We start from the raw sequence: 26,495 nt of genomic DNA on the forward strand, positions 1-26,495 counted from the left end.
GACAGTTTCTTTTCTTTTCTATGGCTGTTGTTGGTCTGTTGTTGGGCTATGAGAGCATCTACTTTACTTTACTTTCTCTAGTTAAACTCTTTTACCTCCGGGGGGTAGTAGACCCTTTGTGCTGCGCTTCCTGGAGTATCTAAGTAGACTCCTTTTTTTTTCTTCGAAACTTGGTCTGTAATTTGGTTGCTTCGTGGAGTAATTAATTAGCAACCCAAAGTGGAAAAAAAAAACTATCCAGAAAGGAATAGAAAAACCTTTCGAGCATCCAAGTGCTAGACTAGGGCCTACAAAAGCTTCCCTGGGATAATCTTTTTAATTTTATCGCAGCTAGCTAGTTCCTGATGGATTGCTGCTAACTGTTGACTACTTCACCTTGACCTACACTTCCATTCCATATCGCCACAACTCTTTATATATTACTTTGTTTGACCAAATAAAATATAATAACAATCCCATGGATGCAACTATATATAGTGCTTCTCGTATGTGTCATGTCAAAACTAATCCACGATCCAATGGAAAAACCGACGCGGCACGCATGCACTACCATCATAAAATCACTGCAACTTGGATAATGTCAACCTAACACAACCATCAGTGAAGCTTGCCTTTCTTTGCATGCCTCCAGTTAGTGGATCGATGTGAATCATCATGCCACTGCCCTAGCTAGCTAGATTGACTTCGCTGCGATCACAAAGTCAATCTAGTTCCTTCTTTGCAGCACTATGGTAATCACGTACTTTTGAGCTTGCATGATTTTAGCAGCAAGTCAACGGATGCATCGTCCTGCAATGCTTGGGCTGCAAATTTACATAGAGGCGGGCCGCGGCGGTCACTGCAGGCAGCCTCTGGTCAGCCCAAGTATAAAAGCTGGCAGCCAGCAAGGAAAGCGCACAAGTGGGCCTCTAAGTCTAGGCCCAACCCTTTTCAAAGCCCACAACTGTGCCCTTCTGTCCTTGCCGGCAGCCTTTTGCTCTCCTCTCCGGCTCCGTCGCCGGGACAGCGCTTCCATTGGTTTCTCCGTGCTGCGCTCGCGTGCCGTCCTCCCACTCTCACTCGCTACGCCTACTCGCTTCCTTCGCCGCCTACCCCACCCGCGCGCCGTCTCCTCCTCTTCCTCCCCCCCCCGCTTCAGCCGCCGCCGGGGATGGAGGCCTCCTACAAGTTCGGGCCCTACAAGATCGACGCCAGGGAGGTCTTCCATGCCACGCCCCTCTCCTACGCCATGGTCAACCTCCGCCCCCTCCTCCCGGGTATTATTCCCTTCCTCTTTTCACTTCGCCTTTGCCGATGCTTTGCTTGCCTGCTGTACCCGCCGCCACTCCGCCATATCAATCATTTTTGGTTTGTGGTTGCTATAACATTAGTCATCGCGAGAGAAAGGGGGAAGAAATTCCAGCTTTCTTGCGGAAATGTGGCTAATGAAAGTTACATTGATCAAACAGCGAGTTCCAAATGCTAAATAAAGATTTTGTGTTGAGAGCCATTTCTGTCCTAATAATAAATTCATCCAGGCACCAGTGTACCATCGTACCATTACGGGTTGTTTCGGTAGGCTAGGAATATGGGCAATGTCTTATGCTTGGCTGGGAATTTGAACTAAGCGGTGTTTAAGGTGAAAATTTTTGGGTGTCACATCGGATGCGTCGGAGGATGTTGGGAGGGTTTTTTTGATACTAATAAAAAAAACAAATTACAGAACCCATCAGGAAACTGCGAGACGAATCTAATGATACTAATTAATCGGTCATTAGCACATGTGGGTTACTGTAGCACTTAAGGTTTTTCACGGGCTAATTAGGCTTAAAAGATTCGTCTCGCGATTTCTCACCCAACTGTGTAATTAGTTTTTTTTTTCGTCTACATTTAGTACTCCATGCATATGCCGCAAGATTCAATGTGACACTTTGGGGTGAAAAATTTTGGAATCTAAACAGGGCCTAAGTTCCCTGCAAGCGGATGCTACTTGATCCAATCTAATTACTGAGTAGTGCTTGTCGTGGGCGTTGCATTCAAGCTTTGTAAGCTTCAAACCATGCCACCACATCGCATTTCTTTTTTACCAGTTTGTGTTCTGCATGCTTTATTATTTTGTTTGGCCTTAATCCATCCCCGAAGTTGGAGTTTGAAACGCGCCCCCGCGTCGGCCGGGACGGGTGGCGTGGGCTGCGCGGAGGCCGTGAGTGGCGCGTGCGGCGGCGGGCGGCTCTCCAGCTGCCGGCTCCGGCGGGATATGCGGACCTCGGTGCCCCCACAGCTCAACTAGGATGGCGGCGACGGGTCGCGCGTGCACGAGACGGCGACGGCCGCGACGACCGAGGAGCGGTGCGGCGAGGTTCCGTCCGTGGGTCCGGAGCAGCCGCGGGAGGAGACGAGGCGGTCGAGGTGACGGCGAGCGCCTTGTGCGAGATGCGGCACCTGCTGAGCGGCGTGGGCAGGAGGCGGAGCAGCGCCAGTGCGTGGTCCGGCGGGCGAGCGGCAGAAGAAGCGGCTCCTGGGACCAGCAGGGCTCGGAGGCCGCGCGACGGAGCATGGCGGCGGTGGCGCGCGGGAGACGCACGCGCGAGGCGGACGACGAGCACTGAGAAGCTGACCGGTGTGTGGGAGAAGCAGCGCTGGGAGGAACCCGCGTTGAATGGGGGCCGACGGTGGTCCACCCTCTCCGCCCCCCGATGCAGCCCGACGGAGAGGAGGGCGCGAGCCTCGGGATGAGGCGATTGTGGTTGTGTGCGGGTCGGCGCCGGGACAGCTGGTGGTGGGAGGCTGGGAGCGGCCCGTCTCTTCTTCTCGTCGGCGACGCAGGTCTGCAGTTTTGCGGCGCCGCTGTGGTGGTGGGGCCGGAGGGTGCAGGGTACGCTCGTGACACCACGGTGGTGAGGCGTGATGTGCCAGGCCATCCTCCTAGCGCAGACGTTGCGAAGGCGACAGGGAGCGAGAAGCTGCTGCAAGCGCGGCAAGTTGTGAGACGCCGGGAGGCGCGCCGCCGCCGGGAGGAGCACGGCTAGCGGACGCGCGGCGTCGGCAGGAAGGTGCACGCGGTGGAGGGCGCTGCACGTTGGCAGCAATGGAGGGCGGCGACAGAAACGAAGGTGGAGGTACGGCGGCTTGGCGAGTGGAAGCGCGGCGGCGGAGTCGCCCCGGCTGGGTTCCCGTAGCGGTGGTCCGGGAGTACCGAACCATGTACGTGCAGCGAGGGGTTGTATTGCTCCGGGCGAAAGCCCTCACCGGCCTTTGTGCTGGTGGACATGACGGCGGCGTCCTACGACGTCGTCTTCCCCGTTGGGGGCGTCATGTCGGAATTACGACCCTGCTGCACGGGGTTCTCTGGGTGAAAACCCTGTCCAGATCCTGGACGAGCGAAGGCGGCACCATTGGTGTCGTGCCCTCCTTGGAGGCGTCGTCTCTAGAGGCCCAACTTGGTTCGTGGCACTGCTGAATCATTGACATGGGAGGTCATAGCCGAGAGCGGCATCTCCGCCGTGTGGTGAGCTGAATGGGTGTTTCCGAGCTCATGTGCAGGCGATCGAAGCTATGGTGGCGGCTAGGGGTTGTTGCATGTTTGTCGGATTTGGCTGCTTGCAGCGGACCGCGGTTGCTGATGTTGCTTGGCAGCGGTCAGTGCGGTGTGGGACTACGTCGGAGGACGGCACTTGCGGCAACAGCAGTGTGGGACGACTGGGCTTGCAGCGGACCTCGGCGGGTTGCTCAGCTTAGCTGGGCTATCCGGTGCGGTACATCGTCGAAAGACGGCGCAAGCGACTTCTCTGGCTTGCTAACACGGCGAAGAAGGCTATCACTATCGCAAACGTCAAATTTACCGAGTGTTTTTATGTTTGCCGAGTGTATTCTCTCGGACACTCGGTAAACAAGTTCTTTGCCGAGTGCTACGCTAAAAACATTCGGCAAAAAAAAACACTCGGTAAAAAGGAGGTTTGCCGAGTGTAAAAAAAACACTCGGCAAAGAGGGGGCTTGCCGAGTGTTTTTTTTTACACTCGGCAAATCAATAAATTATTTTTTCTGGAAAAGAAGAAGAAGAAAAAAAATAAAAAAAAACTATGCCGAGTGCCCAGATCTAGGACACTCGGCAAAGCAAAAAAATATTTTTCTGGGAAAGGAGAAGAAAAAAAATGAAAAAAAAGGTTGTCGAGTGCCCAGATCAAGGACACTCGGCAAAGGAAAAAAATCTTTTTCTGGGTAGGAAGGAGAAGAAAAAAATGAAAAAAAACTTTGCCGAGCGCCCAGATCTAGAACACCCGGCAAAGAAAAAAAAATCCTTTTTTAACCGGCCCCAGCGGACGCCCCTCCACCTCCCCCTTCTTGATTCCCCCGCAGGCGGCCTGCCCCCTCCTTTCTTCCCCCGCCGGCGGCCCGCCCCTCCCCCTCCCCCTTCTTCTTCCCCGGGGGGCGTCCCTCCCCTCCCCCTTCTTCTTCCCCGGCGGGCGCCCCTCCCCTCCCTTCTTCCCCCGCCGGCGTGGAGGGCCAAGACGAGCTCCAGGCCGATGAATCCGTGGCGGGTGGTCCGAGCTCTGGTGGCATTGAATCCAACGAGGAGGGCCAATGGGAGCTCCACGGCGGCGGATCCGCGACTGCTGGGGCTCGGATCCGGCGACGATGGGGTTGCGGCGGCCGGCATGGGTCCGAGGTAGGTCAGCTCTCCCCATCTCCCTCTCTTATCCTCTCTTCATCTCCCTCACTCTCTCCCTCACCGGTGATCAGATCCACGGTGGTGGCGGGCGGATCCGGCGAGGGGCAGCAGCGTGGAGGCGGACGAATCCGGTGGGGAGGTGCCCACCGATGGTGGATCCAGCAGGGAGGAGTGCACCGGCGGGCGGCGTGGTGGTGGTGGTGGTGGTGGCGTGGTGGTGGTGGCGGCGGGACTTGTTTTTTTTTATTTTTTTTCCAAAAAATGTTTGCCGAGTGTTTTTTTTGGACTCGGCATAGTCTTTGCCGAGTGCCCGACGTTTGACACTCGACAAACAGCTCTTTGCCGATAAAATCTTTGATGAGTGTCATTTGTCGAGTGTAACACTCGGTAAACGCATTGCCGAGTGTTTTTTGGGCTTTCCCGAGTGCCCTTGGCACTCGGCAAAGCTCCTGTATCGGTAGTGTATGTACAAGGGTGAAGTAACGAGGTGAGGTCGACACTCTGCGGCGGCTTGGCTGATCAATGGAGATCTTGGGGAGCGGGGTTGAAAGGATCTAGGATGCCGCCTAGAGGGGAGTGAATAGGCGTTTTTGAAAATTAACACCTTTAAATGCGGAAACGATAAGTAAAGAGAGTTTCCAAAATGGAAACTCCAAATAAAGAGTAGTCCCACCCCTCATAAGTTAGCCACAGAGTATACAAGGTATAAAGAATATATCTATAAGCTACAATCCTGTAACACAAAGTTAGAACTAAGAATAAGTATTTTCAGCACAGAGCTCTAATGCCGGACGTGTCCGGTATGAATACCGGACGTGTCCGGTATACACGATTTCTGCAGATCAGCCCCGAACTTGCTCCTTTCGATTTCTATCTTCAAACCAAAATGCAGGTACTACTAGAGATATAAATATACACAGAGAACCTGCATAAGAACTAAAGCAACACAAATATCAAATGTAATGTGAATTGAGACACGATATTTGTTTTACCGAAGTTCGGACTTGTTCAAGCCCTACTCTCCGTTGAGGGGGCTGCGGGCGATCCAACGAAGGTCAGCCCTAGAGGTTACCACGAAGGTCACTCTAGCCAGAGTCTTTTCCAACTCCTTTTCCTCCTTCCACTAGTTGATTCCGAGGAGGCAGAATCGACCGTTATAAACTTTCCGAGGCACACCACAAACTCTCGGGTGCTCTCCGGCGACGCCTAGCCGTCTAGGACCGAAGAGTCCAAGAGTAACAAATACAAATCACGAGATTGACAATATGCACAAGTGCTCAGGTGGTTGGATTGCTCTATTTTTGAATTTCACTCAACCCACAATTTGATTTGGCAAACTTGATCAATCACTCACTAAGAGAGGGTTGAGAGAGTTGGCAAGGCTAAAAAAATGTGGGTGTATGTCAGCAGAATCAGCAGCCTCCAAAGGTGGAGGCTTGGGGGTATTTATAGCCCCCTTGGAAAAACTAGACGTTTTATAGCCGTTGTCATACCGGACACGTCCGGTATGACTTAAACTGCCCCAACGATAACTAAGTCACAGAGACAATATGAGGCGTCGGAACTCCCGATGAATGCCGGAACCCCCGACCGTCGGAACTCTCGACTCACGTCGGAACCCCTGACCTTCAGCAAATTTGAAAATCATGTAACTGAGTTAAAGTATGTGAGGTGTCGGAACTCCCGACTCATGCCGGAACTTCTGACCGTTGGAACTTCCGACTCACGTCGGAACTCCTGACCCTCAGTAAACTTGAAAACTATCCGTTGGCCTTTGATCGTGCATATCGGACACGTCTGGTAGAATATCGGACACGTCCGGTATGACCAGAACAGTGAACCCTCCAATGTCAGTTAAAGTGCGAGACGTCGGAACTCCCGACCATTGCCGAAACTCCCGACCGTCGGAACTCCCAACGAACCAACCCGAGAACAACAATTTTACCACTGCTGGGCACATACCGGACATGTCCGGTATTGCGAGACAATCAAAAATAAAGTTAGCTCTTTTGTCGCTCAAATACTCAAAACTCACATGGGTTGACTTGAGCACTTATAAAACATTATCTATCAACATGATGCATCCCTCTTAATAGTACGACATTCCTATTAACTCAAATTCAAATGTATAACGAATTTAAACCTTTTGAGTTGTTCTCTTTCAACCGAAGCCGTGTATTCCAATCTTCATCAAGTGAGGGTGCTAACATGTCAATATTAATCTTTTCACTAGAGCATAACCATCTTGAGCATGTAACTTGATTCTATTCATCAAATTTGAATAATTCCAAATGTATCAAGTCACTTCCATCAAACACTCCAATAGTGATTTGATCCTCCATATCAATATGACCATCGTAGCTTCATTAGTACCTCAACTAAATGCAAGTACTTTCTTCTTTACCCTAGCTAGGTTCTTCGGCCACCAAGCCGTTGCTTGCCCTTCACCCTTGCTTAGTACCTCGAAGCCTTTCCTTGCTATCTTCACCATCATAAGCCATCAAGTCACATCTTGTGTTGAATCATCTATTCATTTATATTGTTACCTTTTTCATTTCAACTTAGCAAGCTTTAAATATGAGACCATTCCATATGCAATCCCTCATGTATCATTAATTAATTCTTACTAGCTTGCTTTCACATAGTATATGGAGATCCCACAATAAATGAGCCTTTGCATGAATTCCATTTGCATTGTTGTCTTGTGCTTGAACTAGATTGTTTATACAACAACACATCATTTTGGCTTTTCATTAAGTACCTGTGAGATAACCTATTACCTGTTCACACTTAGCAAATGGGTTAGACCTTTAATCACGTTGTCATTCAATCATCCAAAACCCACTAAAGGGCTAGATGCACTTTCAATCTCCCCTTTTTGGTGATTGATGTCAACTTGATTAAAGCTTATAAAAGAATATAAACATTTAAGATTTTGGGTTCAATGATTTATGAGAGGCTCCCCCTTAATATGTGCTTGTAATTGGAATTCACAAAATGACCTCGATTTGTCAATTGCACATACTAAAACATATAGGAGACTCCCCCTAAATCATTACATCCGTGGGGTGCATTTGTGTGTGACAAAGTAGAATTGTGATGCGTATGACAGGATATATCACACAAGAATAAACATAAAGGCATCACATCAAATATTTCCATTCTAGCATGCATAGACCTTATGAAAATAAATACAACACATGTATGCCACACATAGCACTCATTACACATTTTCTCAAGTCCACAAGCCACTGATATATAAATAAAGATCATGTCTCAAGAGATATATGGATAAAGCATAAGTGAGTTTCATCTCTCACATGATACAAATTGTCTTAAATCCAAGATACATCAATGAAGCTCAAAAGCAAAAACTAACTACAGCCTGCAGTACATATCATCAGGTACAAAGATAAGTCCAATGAACCAAATATCCTGAAACCCGAAGCTTAAATTAGTCTCTCTCCCCCTTTGTCATCTATCACCACAAAGGTCCAACTATGACAAACTAAGGACAAAAAGAGGCTGCAAGCTATATCTGATCTTTGGCATCACTCATCATCATCATCATCTCTCCCAGCATCTTCATCATCTGAGCATGTAACACCAGCTGAACGAGAACCACCTGCGCCGAACGGGTCATAGCCACCAGACCCGTAGTAGCCGCCACCAGTGAGGTCACTCCACCAGTCTGAAGCATAGTCAACTACAGAACTGGTACGTGGCTGAGAGTGAGTAGGCACACAAGCCTGTAGTGGTAGAGTGTCAGGGTGCTCTGGTGCCTGCTGCTACTGCTGTCGCTGAAGGAACTCAGCATACTCTCTATCATACCTAGCCTGCAGCTACTCCTCAGACTCAGGCTCACTAGCTGCCTCATCTGATAGTGGAGACCTAGGAGGATCAAGCTCAAGTCTAGAAACAATCTACTTTAAAGTCCAAGTGTCCTTCCTCCTAGCCTCCCTCTCCTTCTGCTGCCTGGTCTGGATGTCTCTGCACATCCCAAATATGGAGCTGAAAAGTCTACGGATAGGCGATGGAGGACTGCCACGGCGTGAAGAGGAACGTGGAGGTGCACGTGGTGAAGGTGAAGCTCCTGCTACTGCACCACTCTCAGGTGCATCTTCCTTAGCTGTATCTGCTGCTCCTCCTGGACCTGCTGGAGCTAACCCTGTCTCAGGCAAGTCTGCAACAATCTTTAGGGCCTTGTGAATCTTGTCATACTCGAATGTGTGCCCTGTGACCTGATCAATCATATACATGATATAAGGAGCAAACCCACGGCCCTTGAGGGGCCTCTCTCCCACACTCCTGATCTCATACCAAATGAAGTCAAACACGCTGAAAGGCCGAGCATCAGGTGCCATCCTATGGAGCAGGTTCCTGGAGTAATCTGCGATGTTGCCCTTGTCTCCACCCTTGCAATCAATAGTCTTCCTGAACATCCTGTCCAGGTATCTGTAAGTGGGGTGAAGACCTAGAACTTTCCCACTGCTCCTCTCTCACCGCCTGGAGGATACATATAGGCAAGCTGCTCAGGAGGTAACACCTGCTCGGTGTGGATCCTGTCTCTCTGGAGATCCTCCTCTAAGAAGCCAAGGAATGCTGCAAAGGCATTGTAGTCAACACTGTACCACTGGCCCTCAAGCATCCAGTGCATCCACCTCTCATCCTCCTCAATAAACAGAGTAGCATAGAACTGAGCTACCACCTCTGTGTTCCAGTCATGCTGGAACTCCATGATCTCATAAACTTCTGTGCGCTGGCAAATGGCAATGGCATGATCAACTGAGGCCTTCTGCAACTCTCTAATATACTGCCAGTCTATCCACTGAGATTTGGCTGCCACAGGGTTCCTGGTGAGAATCACACTGAAGTAGTAGTCCATGTGAAAAGCTGTCTGGAAACGGTGATCATACTAAACCTTAGGTAAGCTTCTCGAATCTACTCTTCTCTCATCTCTAGCCTTCCTGGTCATGCCTTTTCCCCTGTAGTCAACCCTGGAAACATATGATGGCACATTGGGCAGACGTGTCTCAAGAAGACCATAATGCATACCCTGACCAGGCTGGTGCTGAAAAGGAGGTACTGGCTCCTCCTCCTCAATCTCCTGCTCCTCATCTGAGCTGTCACCTTCTGAGCCTCTGTCAGTGCTCTTCCTCTTTCTATCTTCTCTGGACTTCACTATGAACTCATCAGTGTCAGTGTCAGAAGAAGAGCTCCCTGACCCCTCTACATACTGAGGTGCTGCACTAGAGGTAGCCCTGGTAGACCTCCTGCTGGTTGGCTTGAATCCTAGATGCATTTCCTATCTTGCCTTCTTGTACTTTTCAAGTGAGGGATCATACCTATGCTTGGACCTAGGCTCCTGTCGTCCACTCATGGCTGTTGTCCTTGAGAGAAGAGATGAGAATGCGATGTGAAATCCAAATCCCCGGGCTTTCAACCTTGATGCAAGCCTTCTCCAATGCGATCTCCCTCTCTCTCTTTTCTTGGTGAAATCGACGGTCGCCCTAGGTGAGGAAGAAGGGCGTCGGCTGGTTGGCTTGGAAGAAGACAGACTTGTCTGGGCTGAAGGGGTACGCTCGGTTTTATATCCCCGCTCATACCGGACACGTCCGGTATACGCGGGCTGGCCCAAATTATTCCAAAACGTGTTTTCTCTCTTCCAATCCCCTTTTCTATTATTTCTCAGTCCAAAAGGGTATATAATCTTGATCCATAGTGAGTATCATCACTTTTCTTATCCAATGCCATAAAATGATTTTCTCTTTTTCAAATATTTGGCATATACAAGATTTCGCTTACTTGAGAGAGATAGAGTGAGACATAGTAGATTGTGGACTTAAGAAAGCCATGTCATGTGTGATTAGCCAATCAAACAATCAAGGAGAGCTATAATCATCACATGACAAGGCTAGGTCACAAAGACCAAGATTCAAATAGTTTTTCAAATTCACACCACCTACACATGCTAGTTATGGGTTTTGAAAAAATATCTCTCCTATGTCACACAAATGCACATTCTAACATATAAAGGGCCTTAGATGCACTTACAATGTATGTATGTAAACACATACCTTTGCCTTGAGCCCACAAGAATATCACTAAGAAGATAAATAGCATGATAGTCTTTATGTTGACCTTAATTGTCAAATAATCATGCTAGATTCTAAATCACTTTTCATCCAAAGAACTACAAATAATGCTAGATAGATTTGTTAGTCCACAAGGTGCAAAATAGAAATTGGGCTCCCCCTTAATAAGTGCTTTAAGTAATTTGAATGACCTCTATCTAGCACTTTATTCTATTAAGTATTTGAGAGTCAATTTTCTATTTTGAACAATAACCAAATAATTTGTCATATTTAAATTGAGTTCAAGAGATGCTCACAATCCACTTAGATTTGATAAATCACAAGCTTCTGAGTAAGTTAAGTAAGTATGAAAGTATATGGATCAAAAACTCAGTTGCAATCCAATTAGTGTTCTGGTTCCTGTAATACCGGACACGTCCGGTATGTATACCGGACACGTCCGGAATACACAGAACAGAAACACTTACTTTCTGTCCCTGACCACACCGGACACGTCCGATAGTAATACCGGACACGTCCGATAGGTGCAGGACAGAAACAATTAATTCACTGCTTGTGATTCTTCGTTTAGCTCTAGTATTTATTGTATACTTGCATCTCAACAAATGAATTGCTTTACTAGAGAGCCGTTAAAAGCATCATATGGCAAAGTAAAATTCTTTTTAATTGAATCTAATTAGCCACTTTCATTATTTCACAAATGTACCTATTTGTGACCTATAGAACACGAAACGAACAAAGTGGCTATCCTATAAGGTTTAGGTACTTGTTACCAATGGTGAGGATGAAATATATGTTATATTCATTGAATTATCTTTGGGTCAACCATATAAGTAATTATGATTAGAATTGGTTGATAGATTGAGTGAATATTATCAAATTGCTTGCTCAATCACCCTGAAGCTTTCATCTCATCACCAAGTACCTTCATCATTATCCTAAGCATACTTTGGTACCTAACCCTTGTTGGGTCCTTTTGAGTTAGTCAACAAGTGCTTAGGCACCCAAATGGCTTTAGCATTAGTTTTTGGTGAACTCATCACCTTGCTAGCGCTAACTCCATTTGTGGTCATCCTAAGCATATCATTATAAACAAATGTGTTCGGCTTAGGAGTTTTACAATTTGGACATTCATAGCTTAAATGCCCCTTTCTCTTACAAGCATAGCATATGCGGCCTTTGTTTGCTCTATGCTTGTTTTGCTTGTATGGACATCTATTAACCTTGTGACCCATCTCATTGCATCCATAGCATCTTCTTGTTGTAACTTGGGCTTCCTTTCTTGCCTCTTTGTACATTGGGCATTTCTTGGTAGGATGCCCCAATTTCTTCCTCATGAAACAAGTGCTTTGTCCATCACTCTTCATTTGCTTGGCCTCCTTGGTGGAAGCCTTTTGAGTGGAGGCTTCAACCTTGTCGGTCCAACTCTTGTGTGGACACATAGCCCACTCATGTCCATACAATCCACAACCATAGCACATTCTTTTTCCATGTTTCTTGCTCTTGGTTGTGTTGGCCTTGCTTGAAATGTGATTCCTTTGTTGGGTTTTGGAGGAAGCAAGGTTTGAACCCTTCTCAAGCTTCTTCACCATGTTATCATGGTTATCTTGAGAATGTTGTGCTTTCTCCTTACCCTTCAATCGAATCACATCTTTCTTTAATCTTTTCACCTCTTCTTTGAGCTCTATGTTTTCTATAAGATTTAGCTCAATCGAAGATTGGCTTGCTTGAGGAGCACACTCATTAGTACAAGAAACATTTAATTGAGATGGTGTACTATTAAGTGGAAGTGTGAGAGGTTGAGAAAATTTTACCGATGTGATCACAACCTCATGAGCCACCTCAAGCATGATGCTTGATTCTACAACTTCATCATGAGAGCACTTTAGATGAACATAGTTTGCTTGTAGCACATTATACTTGCTTGATAGTTCTTCTAGCCTTGCCTTGAGCTCAAAGTTTTCCTTCTCTAGTTGTGAAACACTAGAAGAGGAGTTAGTAACTAAGCATGCTCAATTGACAATTTTTCATACCTTCCACTTAGAGCCTTTAGTTCTTCCATCTTGGAGATGAGAAACAATTTTTGCTTTTGAAGTGATTGCTCTTGCTTCTCAATCTCTTCTTTAAGCTCATCATTCTTTTTGACTATCTTCATGATGATGAACTTGTCTTTGTGGTTGAGATGATCAAGGTTGTAGTTGTCTTCAACTTCAACATCACTCTTATATTGATCATCCACTTGTGCCTTCTCCTTTTCTTGATCTTTCTTGTTACTCTTCTTCTTGATTTTCTTGGCCATGACACACAAGTGATGAGTATCATGGGATACTGAGGTTGACTCATCACTTGGTCGCCACCGGGCTTGAGCATTGTTGCCATCAGCTGCTTGCTGCTCTGCTGCCTCGGCCATACCGACACGTCCAGTATGTGCAGGCAGACAGCAAGTCATGCGCTGCTTGCACTTCTTGCTCCGGCTCGGCGCTCTTGAGGTCTTGTGAGGCTTCTTTGCTGTATGAAGACACAATGGACATACTTTCCATTGACTCGATCTCAAGTGCATCATCATATTTGGATTTTCCATATAAATGAAAAAGTCTAGTCCAAATAAAATGAGCACTCTCCGGAGGTGGTTGTTCATTGAATATTGCCTCATCTTGAACCTCTACACTTAATGTACTCAAAATGACATTAATAGCTTGAGCATTGAGTTGCACACATATCTCTTCCTCTTTTGACAAATTTTTGTAGTTGCTCCAATCAACTATAGGAAGAGGTATGCTTGCATACATAATATGCTCAACAAGAGGACTAATATCCCTAAAAGCATTGAGTACATTAATTGACCAAGGTAGAAAGTTTGAACCATCATTTTGGAGAAGCACCGGCTCCAACTCGATAGGCGTTGACATCCTTTTCTCACGGCGGTGAAGCTTTAGGTGAGAACCTTGCTCTGATACCAATTGAAAGGACCTAGGATGCCGCCTAGAGGGGGGTGAATAGGCGTTTCTGAAAATTAACACCTTTAAATGCGGAAACGATTAGTAAACTCCAAATAAAGAGTAGTCCCACCCCTCACAAGTTAGCCACAGAGTATACAAGGTATAAATAATATATCTAGAAGCTACAACCCTGCAACACAAAGTTAGAACTGAGAATAAATATTTTCAGCATAGAGCTCTAATACCGGACGTGTCCGGTATACACGATTTCTGCAGATCAGCCCTGAACTTGCTCCTTTCGATTTCTATCTTCGAACCAAAATGCAGGTACCTACTAGAGATATAAATATACACAGAGAACCTGCACAAGAGCTAGAGCAACATAAATATCAAATGTAATGCGAATTGAGACACGATATTTGTTTTACCGAAGTTCGGACTCGTTCGAGCCCTACTCTCCGTTGAGGGGGCTGCGGGCGACCCAGCGAAGGTCAGCCCTAGAGGTTACCACGAAGGTCACTCTAGCCGGAGTCTTTTCCAACTCCTTTTCCTCCTTCCACTAGTTGATTCCGAGGAGGCGGAATCGACCGTTACAAACTTTCCGAGGCACACCACAATCTCTCGGGTGCTCTCTGGCGACGCCTAGCCGTCTAGGACCAAAGAGTCCAAGAGTAACAAATGCAAATCACGAGATTAACAATATGCACAAGTGCTCAAGTGGATGGATTGCTCTGTTTTTGAATTTCACTCAACCCACAATTTGATTTGGCAAACTTGATCAATTACTCACTAAGAGAGGGTTGGGAGAGTTGGCAAGGCTCAAAAACGTGGGTGTATGTCAGCAGAATCAGCAGCCTCCAAAGGTGGAGGCTTGGGGGTATTTATAGCCCCCTTGAAAAAACTAGCCGTTTTATAGCCGTTGCCATACCGGACACGTCCGGTACGTCCGGTATGACTTACACTGCCCCAACGGTAACTAAGTCACAGAGACAATGTGAGGTGTCGGAACTCCCGATGAATGCCGGAACTCCCGACTCACGTCGAAACTCCCGACCCTCAGCAAATTTGAAAATCATGTAACTGAGTTAAAGTATGTGAGGTGTTGGAACTCCCGACCCTCAGCAAATTTGAAAAACTATATGTTGGCCTCTGATCGTGCATATCGGACACGTCCAGTAGAATATCGGACACGTCCGGTATGACCAGGACAGTGAACCCTCCGATGTCAGTTAAAGTGCGAGACGTCGGAACTCCCGGCCATTGCCGGAACTCCCAACGAACCAACCCGAGAACAACAATTTTACCACTGCTGGGCACATACCGGACACGTCCGGTATTGCCAGACCAGCAAAAATAAAGTTAGCTCTTTTGTCGCTCAAATACTCAAAACTCACATGGGTTGGCTTGAGCACTTATGAAACATTATCTATCAACATGATGCATCCCTCTTAATAGTACGGCAAACGAATTTAAACCTTTTGAGTTGTTCTCTTTCAACCGAAGCCGTGTATTCCAATCTTCATCAAGTGAGGGTAGCCATCTTGAGCATGTGACTTGATTTCATTCATCAAATTTGAATAATCACAAATGTATCAAGTCACTTTCATCAAACACTTCAATAGTGATTTGATCCTCCATATCAATATGACAATCGTAGCTTGATTAGTACGTCAACTAAATGCAAGTACTTTTTTCTTCACCCTAGCTAGGTTCTTCGGCCGCTAAGCTGTCGCTTGCCCTTCACCCTTCTTAGTACCTCAAAGTCTTTCCTTGCTATCTTCACCATCACAAGCCATCAAGTCACATCTTGTGTTGAATCATCTATGCATTTATATTGTTACCTTTTTTTATTTCAACTTAGCAACCTTCAAATATGAGACCATTTCATATGCAATCCCTCATATCTCATTAATTAATTCTTACTAGCTTGCTTTCACACAGTACATGGAGATCCCACAATAAATGAGCCTTTGCATGAATTCCATTTGCATTGTTGTCTTGTGCTTGAACTAAATTGTTTATACAACAACACATCATTTTGGCTTTTCATTAAATACTTGTGAGATAACATATTACCTGTTCACACTTAGCAAACATGTTAGACCTTTAATCACGTTGTCATTCAATCATCCAAAACCCAATAAAGGGCTAGATGCACTTCCAGGTAATATCGCTCAACACTCTGACAACGATAAAAGAAACGGATCCGTGACGTGGAGTTCTGCGGCGGGCGTGGCGAGGCCCCCCGGAATCTGTGAGTTAGTACATGAGCAAGAAAGGAAATCCGTGAGATTTGCATTTGTTTTTTTTTCAGTTTTCTAAAGATTTGCATTACTTTTTTATTTTTGTAAAGTGAAATATCAACCTTTGTATGATCTACTAACCATAACTCAGTCACGTGTGCTAGATAGACGATGGTCATATATTTTTCTTTTTCTCCGGTTAACGTGAGATTTTTTTTTGAGAGTTTATGGTTAGTATAGGTATTGTGGATGTGCCTTTTGGAGTTTAGACAACTAGCAAGGTACTGATGCATGGTATGTGTGCAGGTTATCAATGCTGACACGATCGACGCGGCTGCTCAACTAATTCTTCATGAGCTTAAGGGTGACAGCAACAATGTCATCTACTTCGATGGCTGGGACGGGATGGGGGCGTCTGCTGTCCTTCGAGCCGTCGCCCAATGCTTTGACGTGGCCTCTAAGGTCCCAGTGGGACTGCAATTTGATCAAATCATCCACGTCGACTCCTCAAAGTGGCAGAGCAAGAGAGCACTTCAGAGGGCGATAGCAGAGCAGCTGGACCTGCCCACAGAGGTGATGGGGATGTTTGACAGGCAAGATGAGGAGGATGATTACTATGGGGTGGCCCAGGGCTCCCGTGCCGAGATACCGGAGGTCCTCAAGGCGATGTATCGACGCATCAAGGAGCTGAACCGCAGGTTCTTGGTGATCTTCCACAATGGGAGCAGCGAGGAGATTGACCTAGGCAGCTACGGCTTTCCTTTGTCTGAACACTATGACAACAAGGTGCTGTGGACTTTCCAAGGGAGATTCCGGCTCTACCCCAAGATGAAGGTTGACAGGGCCTTGAACAAGAGCACTGAAGGGAGGGTTGCGACCTACCTTGTTCTCTTGGCCTCCTCCCACATTGAGGGCCGAGATCCACAAGAGATGTGGTCCTCCCTTGTGCGACAAGAAGCTGCAGAGATCTTCACTAATACTACTGGCGGGCCTGCACGAGTTGCTGAGTTCTTCATCTTGTTCATGATGAGGCTTTGTTGCATATCTTATAACTTGATGATGGACTACGATTTGGCTACCCATGCCTGCAACTACTGGGTGTGTGATGGCATCCGACACCTACAACAGGGAGACAGTACTGGTGATGGCAACGACGTATCATGGAGATCAGCAGATGCTCTGCACCTTGAGATGCAACTGGATTTGGACTACTACCACTATAACCACCAATATTTCCCCTCTCACCTGCTATACCGGACTTCACCATTCTCTGGATTTCTTTTGCTCCCTAATGCAGACTTGTTCCAAGACTTGGGCAAGATTACTGTGCTGAAGCTTTCACGCCGCACCTTCAGCTTCACATCACCTCCGTTTGTCCATTGCCACAACCTTAAATTTCTATGGCTTGACCACTGCCAAGACCAAGAGATGATCAGTAGCAGCATAGATGGCTTCCTTCAGGATAAAAAGAAGAAACTCACCCAAGATGAAGATGGAGCTGCAGCAAAGGAGCACATCCAGCAGTGCTTCAAAAGGCTCTGGGTGTTAGACATCCGCTACACACCCTGCAATCAGATCTTGTCTGCACAAATGATGGATGCCATGACTCAGCTCAGGGAGCTAAATGTGATGGGAGCTGAGGATTGGGACATGGGCCAGGTGCAAGGACGGCTTCCTAACATCTGCAAGCTCCGAATAACCAAGTCAGCAATCCGCTGCCCATCAGGAAATGACGCCGACCTCTTGTTGTCAGGAATGGACAGGGTGCAGCTTCTTAACTTTTCTGGGAACCAGATCATGAAAGAGAGTGGCAAGAAAAGCTTACCTATGACAAGCTTACCTGTGGCAAGCAGCCTGGAGACTGTCATCATCAATGGCGGATGTGTTGGGTTAGAGAAGATTTCCTTCAGGGGGTGTGCCAAACTGAAGAATATCCTATTGAAAGGATCGTTCCAAGAGCTTCGAATCCTGGACGTCTCGGGCACAGCAGTGAAAACACTGGATCTCAGTGCAGTTACGGCAGCCCAAAAACTTGACGAGCTCCTTCTACTTGACTGCGGCAAGCTCTGTGCAATCCTGTGGCCACCACAAGAGGTAATTAGGAGAGCATTGTTGAGGAAAGTGTGCATTGACACTACCATACAGACCTCAGTATCAACTGCGCCCCGATCCAGAGAAGAAAAAGCAAAGGAGGGTAGTCCTGTTGCTACGACGACAGGACCCCGAGCACCATCTGAATGTGATCGGTTTGTCTCTGTGAGGGATGCGAGGCTCCTGCGTTCACTTGTTCCCTTGGAAGAGCACTTCAATTTCGTTGTGCATGTGGAGATTTCCTCTCCACTTAGTCATCCTGCTATCATCTCTGGAGGAGGTAGCAAAGATGCTGACAGCAGCAGGAGCAGTGAGCAGCCACCGCTTGAAGACGGTAACGGCGGCCACATGCAGCAACTGATGGCAAGCGAAGGCGGCGGCAGGGGTGATGAAGCTCCAACAATCACACAGATATCCCCTTGCCCGCCTGCTCCTAATCTACCGTCCCAGAACTGCTACACGTACATACAAGACCATGACCAGCATCCGATGACCTTTACAATACCGGACTTCATCTGTGATAGAGCTATGATCCTACACGTCCACGATAGTCTGTCCATCAGCAGTATCCCTGGCCCTGCACCTCTACAAGGTTCACAGTGGACAAACCTAAAATGGTGCCGAGTTGAGCGGTGCCCCATGCTGGAGTGCCTCTTCACCGCACCCCGGTCGTTGTTAGGAGATGGCGACGCTTGCGTCTTTTACTCCCTGAGCACATTCTGGGCGTCGCAGCTTCCCAAGGCACGCTTCATCTGGAACTGGAGCTCATCATCCTCAACAATCAGCAAGCTTCCGAGTGGATCGTTTCTTTTCCTGGACATGTTGCACCTGGACTGCTGCCCCAGCCTGATACATGTACTCCCGATGCCAATCCAAGGTCTACGCGTCCTGCGGACCCTCGAGATCATGTGGTGTGGTGATCTTGTCGATGTCTTCCCATTGGAGCCAAACACCGCAGGCCATTCGACCCTGGAATTCCATAGTCTTAAGCACATCTGCCTTCGTGAGCTGCCGAAGCTGAAAGGCATATGTGGTAGATGGAGGGTGTACGCGCCTAAGCTCGAGACCATCAGGATCAAGGGATGCTGGAGCCTCAGGCGCCTGCCCAATGTCCGTGGTGGTAGCAGGGTCAAGTGCAGCTGCGAAAAGGAGTGGTGGGACAGCCTGCAGTGGGAGCGGGGAAACCCTAACCACAACCCTTCCCTCTACGAGCCCATCCACTCGCCGCATTACAAGAAGCACCTGCTCCGGACAACTGTGCTCAGATGAGGTATTTAGGTACGTCGGCGGCGAAAGTTAGATTTAGGTTGCTTTGAATGGATCAATCTCTTAATGTTATACACCTTGGCTTCTCTGGATTATTATTGCAGATGGAGATCGACCAACATCAATACGTGCTCAGCTCGCTTGCTTCATCATCGAGTGCTTGTGTGAGGTCTTCCATTCACGGTTGTGATCCGTCGCTCGCAACAGCTGGTGTCTCTGCTTTGTGATTTTTCTTCCACTCGATCTGCTGCTTTTGGTTTATTATCGATCGAATTTGTGTGTGAGACCTGCATCGCCCCAGTCCCAGCAAGCACTGCCCACTTTGCTTTGCTTTGGTCGGGCCGGCTTGCTTGCTTCGGCATCGAGTAGTACCCACTGTCCTTGTCATGGCAACTTGTTGGCTAAGCGTATCTTGGTGTGGTGTGATACATATCTATCTACTCTGAGCATAGATAAATATATAAATAAGGGCGAGACATTAGTAGGCATTGGACAGCTGAATTCCCTTTCAGCTTATGCGGCAGCAGATAGCATTCATGCTGCTGCCGCCGCCAACTGCTCTGCTCTAGCTCGGTACTTGTCGTGTGTGTTGTGGCGTACTGCGTGCTATATATGTGGCCCTCGGGTAGTTTTGATTTGCCACCTGTGTGTACGAACTGAATGACCAAGATTTGTTAAACTTGCTCCACTTATTATATATTTGGTCCGTTCTAAATTATTGACGACTTTAGCTTTATTCTAAGTCAAACTTGTCTAATTTTAATCAGATTTATAGAGAGAAAAAATTACCAACATATATACATCAAATCAGATTCATTAAATCCACCATAAAATATATATTGGTAGCGTATTTATTTTATATTATAAAATTAATATATTTTCTATAAATTTGATCAAAATTAGATAGATTTGACTTAGAAAAACGATCAATAATTTACTAGAACAGAAGAGTAAACCACCTCATCCATCAACCGGCACACAGAGACATCACGGATGTGGTTAATAACACACGGAATGCGACAATATTAGTGGTGGTCCCCGAGAAGCACCGGCACGATATGTTGAGTATTCATTGCCCCCCAAACAGATTGCCGGTTGCCGGAAGCACCGGCAGTCATCGCCCCGTGCCCCCAAACAGGTTTATTAATATCCAAAACAGCTGTTGGATATTAAGTTGACCTAGCTACCTGCCGGTCAAGTTTCCGGATTATTTAAGAGATGAGACAGGGGACTGATCGATGGCGCTGAAACTTTTAGTTTCCGGAGGCATCATCATCCACAGTGATCTCAGTCACAGGGAGACAGCCGTGGGTGTAAAGCAGGGTTAACAAAGTCGACGATAACTACGTCGATTTGGCGGTTACCAACATGATATATCCAACATTTGATTTTACACACTAACGTTATTGTTGCCTGTAGCACCGCACTGAAGGAAATTGTGGATCTTTTAAAAGTAAAAAATGAAGGAAATCGTATTACAGTTAATTTGTAGAGGACGGATGTGAAACCAAATCAAGTGCTTTGTCTAGGTTTAATTGAGCAGTGCAAGTGCGAGCTCAAGGAAAACAATAACACATTTGTTTCTCACGTCCCCGTGGGTCTGCCTTCCTGCGACACTGCATTCCTAAAAAGACTCCTAAATACTTTTTTTTTGCATGTTGCTAAGATCAATCATCCTCAAAACAATATATTGCTAAGATCAACATCATGTTTTCTATGCTCCGTGTATTGCACTGAAAATATTTTGCCGTCCATAGCAACGCACGACATAAACATAGTACTTACTAGAATCTTATTTAGGCTATATTAGCATGATCTTACAAAAATATATACATCATGTATGGCCGATAAATAGGTAGCCATCGTCCTTAGACACTTTTTGGTTCGGAATAATATTTTTTAGTACGCAGGCTTTAAAAAAAGTGGGGATATATTGATAGCTAAAATTGACAAACTTAGTATTGACACTTATTATTCTGCAAGTCTAGTGTGTTTACATGTTTTGCATGTTATAAGCATCATATTTGGATATTTTAGGTATGATTTTTTTGAAGACATAAAGAACTTGTAACAGTACCAAAATAAGGTTAAATCATGTATTTGAGTTTGCTAAGACGAAGCCCTCGTTGAGACGATGTAAACAAACTAATGGATCGCCTAATTTGGATTCATGGTGCTAAAGTTATAATGATAGGAAAGTCTCACAAGCTGCAAAATTGGGTCATCCGGTTTTAGAAATGAGGATGTCCGCGGTTTTGGCAGCCATGCAAGTTATGGAAACCAGAGCATCTAGTTTTTGCAAGTCCAAATCAAGAGTTGTAATTTGACACGATTTTGGACAATCAATCTATCTCATCAATCAAAGACCACATTTGCTCTTTCTGATCAATCTAAGCAAAGGCCCTTTCTGAATTACAAAACTCTTGATTTGGACTTGCAAAAACTAGATGCTCTTTCTGATCAATCTAAACAAAGGCCCTTTCTGAATTACAAAACTCTCTTTCTGATTGTCCTTTATATTTATAGAGTAGGGAGATCAGAAAGAGCAAGTCCAAATTCTCAGTATTAGCAATGGGTGGGCCATTCCAACAGAACATCTTATCGGATGATCTCACGATCAAAATGACACATTTAGTGCGACTTTTGCAATTTTCTCAAAGGACAGAAAGAAAGAAATATACATACATACATACATACATACATACATACATACATACATATACACACACTGTTTTGCTATAATACACCTGGGTGCATCCTGTATGTAGAATGCACTCAGGCCGGCGGGTGCACCAGGTTGGAGCAACCAGCGCACCCAACCGAACATGCGGTGCGTGCTTCCTAAGTGAATTTGTATCTTCCACCTACCACGTAAAGTCATCTAGGATACAAATCCCACCGGACTGCATGCATGCATGGATGGATGGAATCTTTTGTTGGTCCAAATATTTGAAACAAATTTTTTCCTAAACCGTAATCCCGATTGACAAACCGTTTGTTGCATCTAACTCAAAAAAATATGCTTAACAAAACTAGATCCAAGGTGGGAGCTAGCAGTTGGCGTACGTAGAGTGTTACTTATTACCTTGTCAAAAACTATGTCATGCATGGGCACGACTATAATGTTCAAAAAGAAGAAGAAAAAAGGGCACGACTACGGAAAACATGCAACTCCTAGGAGATTGTGGAATTTCTTACCATGGACAAGCACAGGCTTGATCTCGTATGTTTTGTAGGCGGACACCCACATGTAGTGATGTAGGACAACAATAGAGACAGGCACGCGGCATGTAAAATTGGCAGGGGACACAGCTGAGCTAGCTAACGGCCAACGACGCTGCTGTCACTACTGTCACAGCGCAGCATCCAAACAAGCACCATCTGCAGCACTGTAATGCCCACAGTTTTCTGAATATAATGCAGTGATACTGTTCTCTGCTTTTGTTCACAGGACATTCCAATTAATTTGAACATGCTTAATCATTAATTAGCGAAATCCGGTCTCCAATCCGTATGCTCAAATAAAGTTGTATTTTTTTCCTGGTTTGAGCGTGAAAATGACATCTGAAATTCAGCACCAATGATTTTCTTCTAAAGTTTGTTTCATCTGACTGAAGACATTTGGGGAGGAGCTAAGGTAGCTCTTGCTGCAACAGTGTAGAAGACATGTACATGTACTGCTACATTTTGCTTTGATTTGCAAATAAACTATATATAGAGCACCACAAGGGGGGAAATGCATGGGTCAACGCTTCACCTATCCAGAAGGTGGTTGAATGAAATGGATCAAACAAATCACAGAAGATTAAGAGACATTCTGTTAGGGTGTGCCTTATCAAATGAAAAAGAACTCCCAGGTGGATATGGGAGAAATATGGTGCTTTTACTGTAAAATATGTGCACAACCATTTGTGCAGCTCTGAGATAGATAACCCTCATAAAAGAATCTGGAAGGCAAAACTTCCCCTGAAAATTAAAGTGTTTATGTGACTGGGTGCAGAATAGTGCCATCTTAACCAAAGATAACTTGTGCAAAAGAAACTGGCAGGGGGATAAAAGATGCAGCTTTTGCTCTGCAAATGAAGATATCCCTCTTCTCTTTTTTGATTGTCCCTTAGCCAGATTTGTTTGGAGCTTAATTGCTATGGTTTTAGGTGCTAATTGTAGACCAATTTCTGTTGATCAATATATTGGGTTTGGGTAAAAAGCATTCAATTCTACCCCGGGCTCAACAATTGCATATGGTTGGGTTGTCGATCGGCTGCATTTTGGGCAATATGGATTTCCAGAACAAAGTGTGCTTTGAAGCAAAACAGTGTAGATCTCCTACCGGGATTATATGTTTAGCTGCTTCTTTTTTGTCATACTGGATAGGACTGCAAAAGCCAGAAGACAAGGGAGACCTGGAAGCGGGCCGAATTTTTTACTTTTTGGCCCTTTTTCCGAAAGTTTCTCTCAAATAGACCCCTGGCGGAAAGAATTCCAGAAATGGACCCTTGGCTCGGCGCCAGAGTAAGTGGCGCCGAGCTCGGCGCCACAGTGACTGGCGCCGAGCTCCTGGCCACGGGCAAACGGCCTGCAAGGGGCTCGGCGCCAGAGCGGATGGCGCGGAGCTCGGCGCCGTAGATCTTGGTGCCGAGCTCGGCGCCACTCACTCTGGCGCCGAGCTCGGCCTAAATATCTACCCGGGCCGGCCGGCCTTCTTCTTCCTCTACTTGCCCTAGCCAGCCCCCGCGCCGCCGCCGCGCCCACGCCCGCCCGCGCGACGTCGCCGCGCCGCCTGCGCGCGCCACGCCGCGGCACCCGCTCGACGCGCCGCCGCGCCGCGCGAGCGCCGCCTCGCCGTGCCGCGCGCCGCAGCGGCCCGCGCCCCCCGCGCGCGCGCCGCGCCCGCCTGCGCCGAGCGCCGCGCGCCAGGCCCGTCCGAGCCGTGCTGCTCGGCGGCCGAGCCCGCGCCGCTGCCTCCGCTCCCTCGCCGAGCCCGCACCGCGCCGCCGAGCCGCGCGCGCCGGGCCCGTCCGAGCCGCTGCTGCTCCGGCGGCCGAGCCCGCGGCTGCCTCCGCTCCCTCGCCCGAGCCCGCACCGCGCCGCCGTGCCCTCGCGTGTTGCCGTTGGTTGGCTGCAGCGCCGAGCCGCCACGCCCTCCACCGTCGTCGTAGCCTTTGTCTCCACCGCCGGCCTCGGCCTCGCCCCGCCTTGCCGACGTCCACCGCTGTCCTCCTCGCCCCGCCTCCCGCGGCCGTCGAGCCGGTCTCGCAGCGCGGAGCGCCGGCCACCCCGCGACCGCCGCGCGCCACCTCTGTCGTTGGCCGCGCCACCGCAGTCCCGGATATTCGCCTAGACCTACGCCCATCGTCCGTCGACCCGGAAAGGTATAAAATATGAATATGCAATGTACCTATTTAGTTGGTGTATGTTATTGACTAGTTATATTGTGATGACTTTGTTAGTTGATTTAGTTATATATATATATGTAGATAGATAGAAACATAGATACATTGATAAATAGATATAGTTAGATAGCTACTTAGATATGTAGTTATATTTGTAGTTAACTACATATGATCTTGCTATTTAGTGAGTACACTATAAATATATACGTAGTTATGATCATGATTACTTAGTTTGTAGTTAGAAAGTACTTGTTAGGTACTATCTATCGTATAATTTGGACTAAAGGACATGTGTTTCGTTACGTTTTTTAAATAGATGGACAACCTAGTGACCATATATCATGGAGGCACGGTTGAAAGCGATCGTTATGGATATGTTGAGTTTCTTGACATGCAAAGCGTGCATGTGCTATTCAATGATAGGCCTTCATTTAGTGATATGGTTGCAAGGGCTCGGGAGGAGCTGCATTGCTTTGGAGATGATGACATTGCAGTTGATGGTGTACTGCACCTAGGTTGTCCTCCGAACATCTTCAGGCGAATGATCTCAATTGGTTGTGCGGATCAGTGGGACAACTATGTGAGATCGGCTATGAAGAGCCAGCTGCAATGTTTGGACGTGGTTGTTCATCGGGTGTTAGTTGATCCAATCCCTCATGGGTTTACCCCAGCAATGGATCATCCGGCACACATCGACCCTCCCGTTCTAGAACCTTACCTGCATGTGCAGATTGCGCCTACGGTTCCTGATGCTCAATCTGCCCCCAATGCGTTATTTGGAGATGGTTGTCATACTCATGTTTTCGTGGCAGATCCTCCTTATGAGATCCCTTTGACACAGAATCATCCGAGTAAGTGTCTTAACCGCATGGTTTTTGGGAGCTCATCAGAATCATGGTATTTTTTTCATTCTTTCCTCATTTCTGTAATGACAGTTGCAGGAGACATTCCTGAGAATATCGATGTGCCCCATGTTGCTGCGCAAGTGCACTTTTCAGATGGATTTCATGGCTCCAATAATGTTGAAATTATGAATGATTCGGAGCCATATGAGATGGCTAGGGCTCTTGATTCTGATGATGATCGTCCTGTTGGAGAGCTGACGGAGAGTGATGTTGAGATGATGAGACGTATCTTTCCCGACCGCCGTGATCCTAGAGTTCATGAGTTTAGTGATCTTGCTCATTCTGATCTGGCGTTTGCAGAAGGACGTGATGATGAGCTCCTAGAAGCTCCTGAGGCCGGTCCTAACATGGTAATTGAGGAGGGGAGGGTGTTCAATGACCTCCCTGCTTTGAAGAGGTGGTTGCAGGCTTTTGCAGTGATACGAAAGAGACCTTACAGGGTATTGCATTCATATGTGGAGCGCTGTTACATAGTTGTGTGTGACAAGGAACGCTGCCCATGGAGGGTTTGTGCAAGGAAGCAACAGGTGACCGGAAAATGGAAGATCACAAAAGTAGTTGGGCCACACAATTGTGCTGACCATGAGCTGACACTGAGGCATCGGCAGTTGACATCTACCCTAATTGCCAAGCGGTTGATGGGAATTTTGCAGGGAGAATCCCAACATGAAGGTGAGAACAATTATCAGGACCGTTGAGGCGTTGTATGGAGGATATGTGATAACTTATGGTAAAGCATGGAGGGCTAAGCAGCGAGCGTGGAACATGATATATGGGGACTGGGAGGATGGGTATGAGCAGCTGCCAGTTCTTTTCAATGCAATCAAAGTGGTGAATCCAGGCATGCATTATGAGTACATCCCAAAACCTAATGCATGGAAGGATGGGAGGCAGATATTTTTCCGTGCCTTCTG

General features: G+C 46.9%; 2 protein-coding genes across 3 annotated transcripts; one reads left to right on the top strand and one right to left on the bottom strand.

Annotated features, from left to right (window-relative positions):
- Nucleotides 1–1,010: 1,010 nt before the first annotated feature.
- Nucleotides 1,011–19,995, top strand: LOC136519599 (uncharacterized). 2 transcript variants are annotated; one of them, XM_066512984.1, is made up of 3 exons: nucleotides 1,011–1,256; nucleotides 16,233–19,295; nucleotides 19,388–19,995. In XM_066512984.1, exons 1-2 carry the CDS (start codon nucleotides 1,206–1,208, stop codon nucleotides 19,284–19,286), a joined length of 3,105 nt encoding a protein of 1,034 aa, XP_066369081.1. In that variant the 5' UTR covers nucleotides 1,011–1,205; the 3' UTR covers nucleotides 19,287–19,295; nucleotides 19,388–19,995. The 2 variants fall into 2 exon arrangements, with proteins under 2 accessions (XP_066369081.1, XP_066369082.1); XM_066512985.1 differs by having other exon boundaries at nucleotides 16,233–19,287.
- A 4,008-nt stretch (nucleotides 19,996–24,003) lies between these two features.
- On the bottom strand, nucleotides 24,004–24,636 carry LOC136523462 (uncharacterized). Its single transcript, XM_066517139.1, has one exon. It carries the CDS (start codon nucleotides 24,634–24,636, stop codon nucleotides 24,004–24,006), a length of 633 nt encoding a protein of 210 aa, XP_066373236.1.
- Nucleotides 24,637–26,495: the final 1,859 nt, after the last annotated feature.

The sequence above is a fragment of the Miscanthus floridulus genome, chromosome 18 (genome assembly GCF_019320115.1).
Source record: "Miscanthus floridulus cultivar M001 chromosome 18, ASM1932011v1, whole genome shotgun sequence".
NCBI classification, from domain to species: Eukaryota; Viridiplantae; Streptophyta; class Magnoliopsida; order Poales; family Poaceae; genus Miscanthus; species Miscanthus floridulus.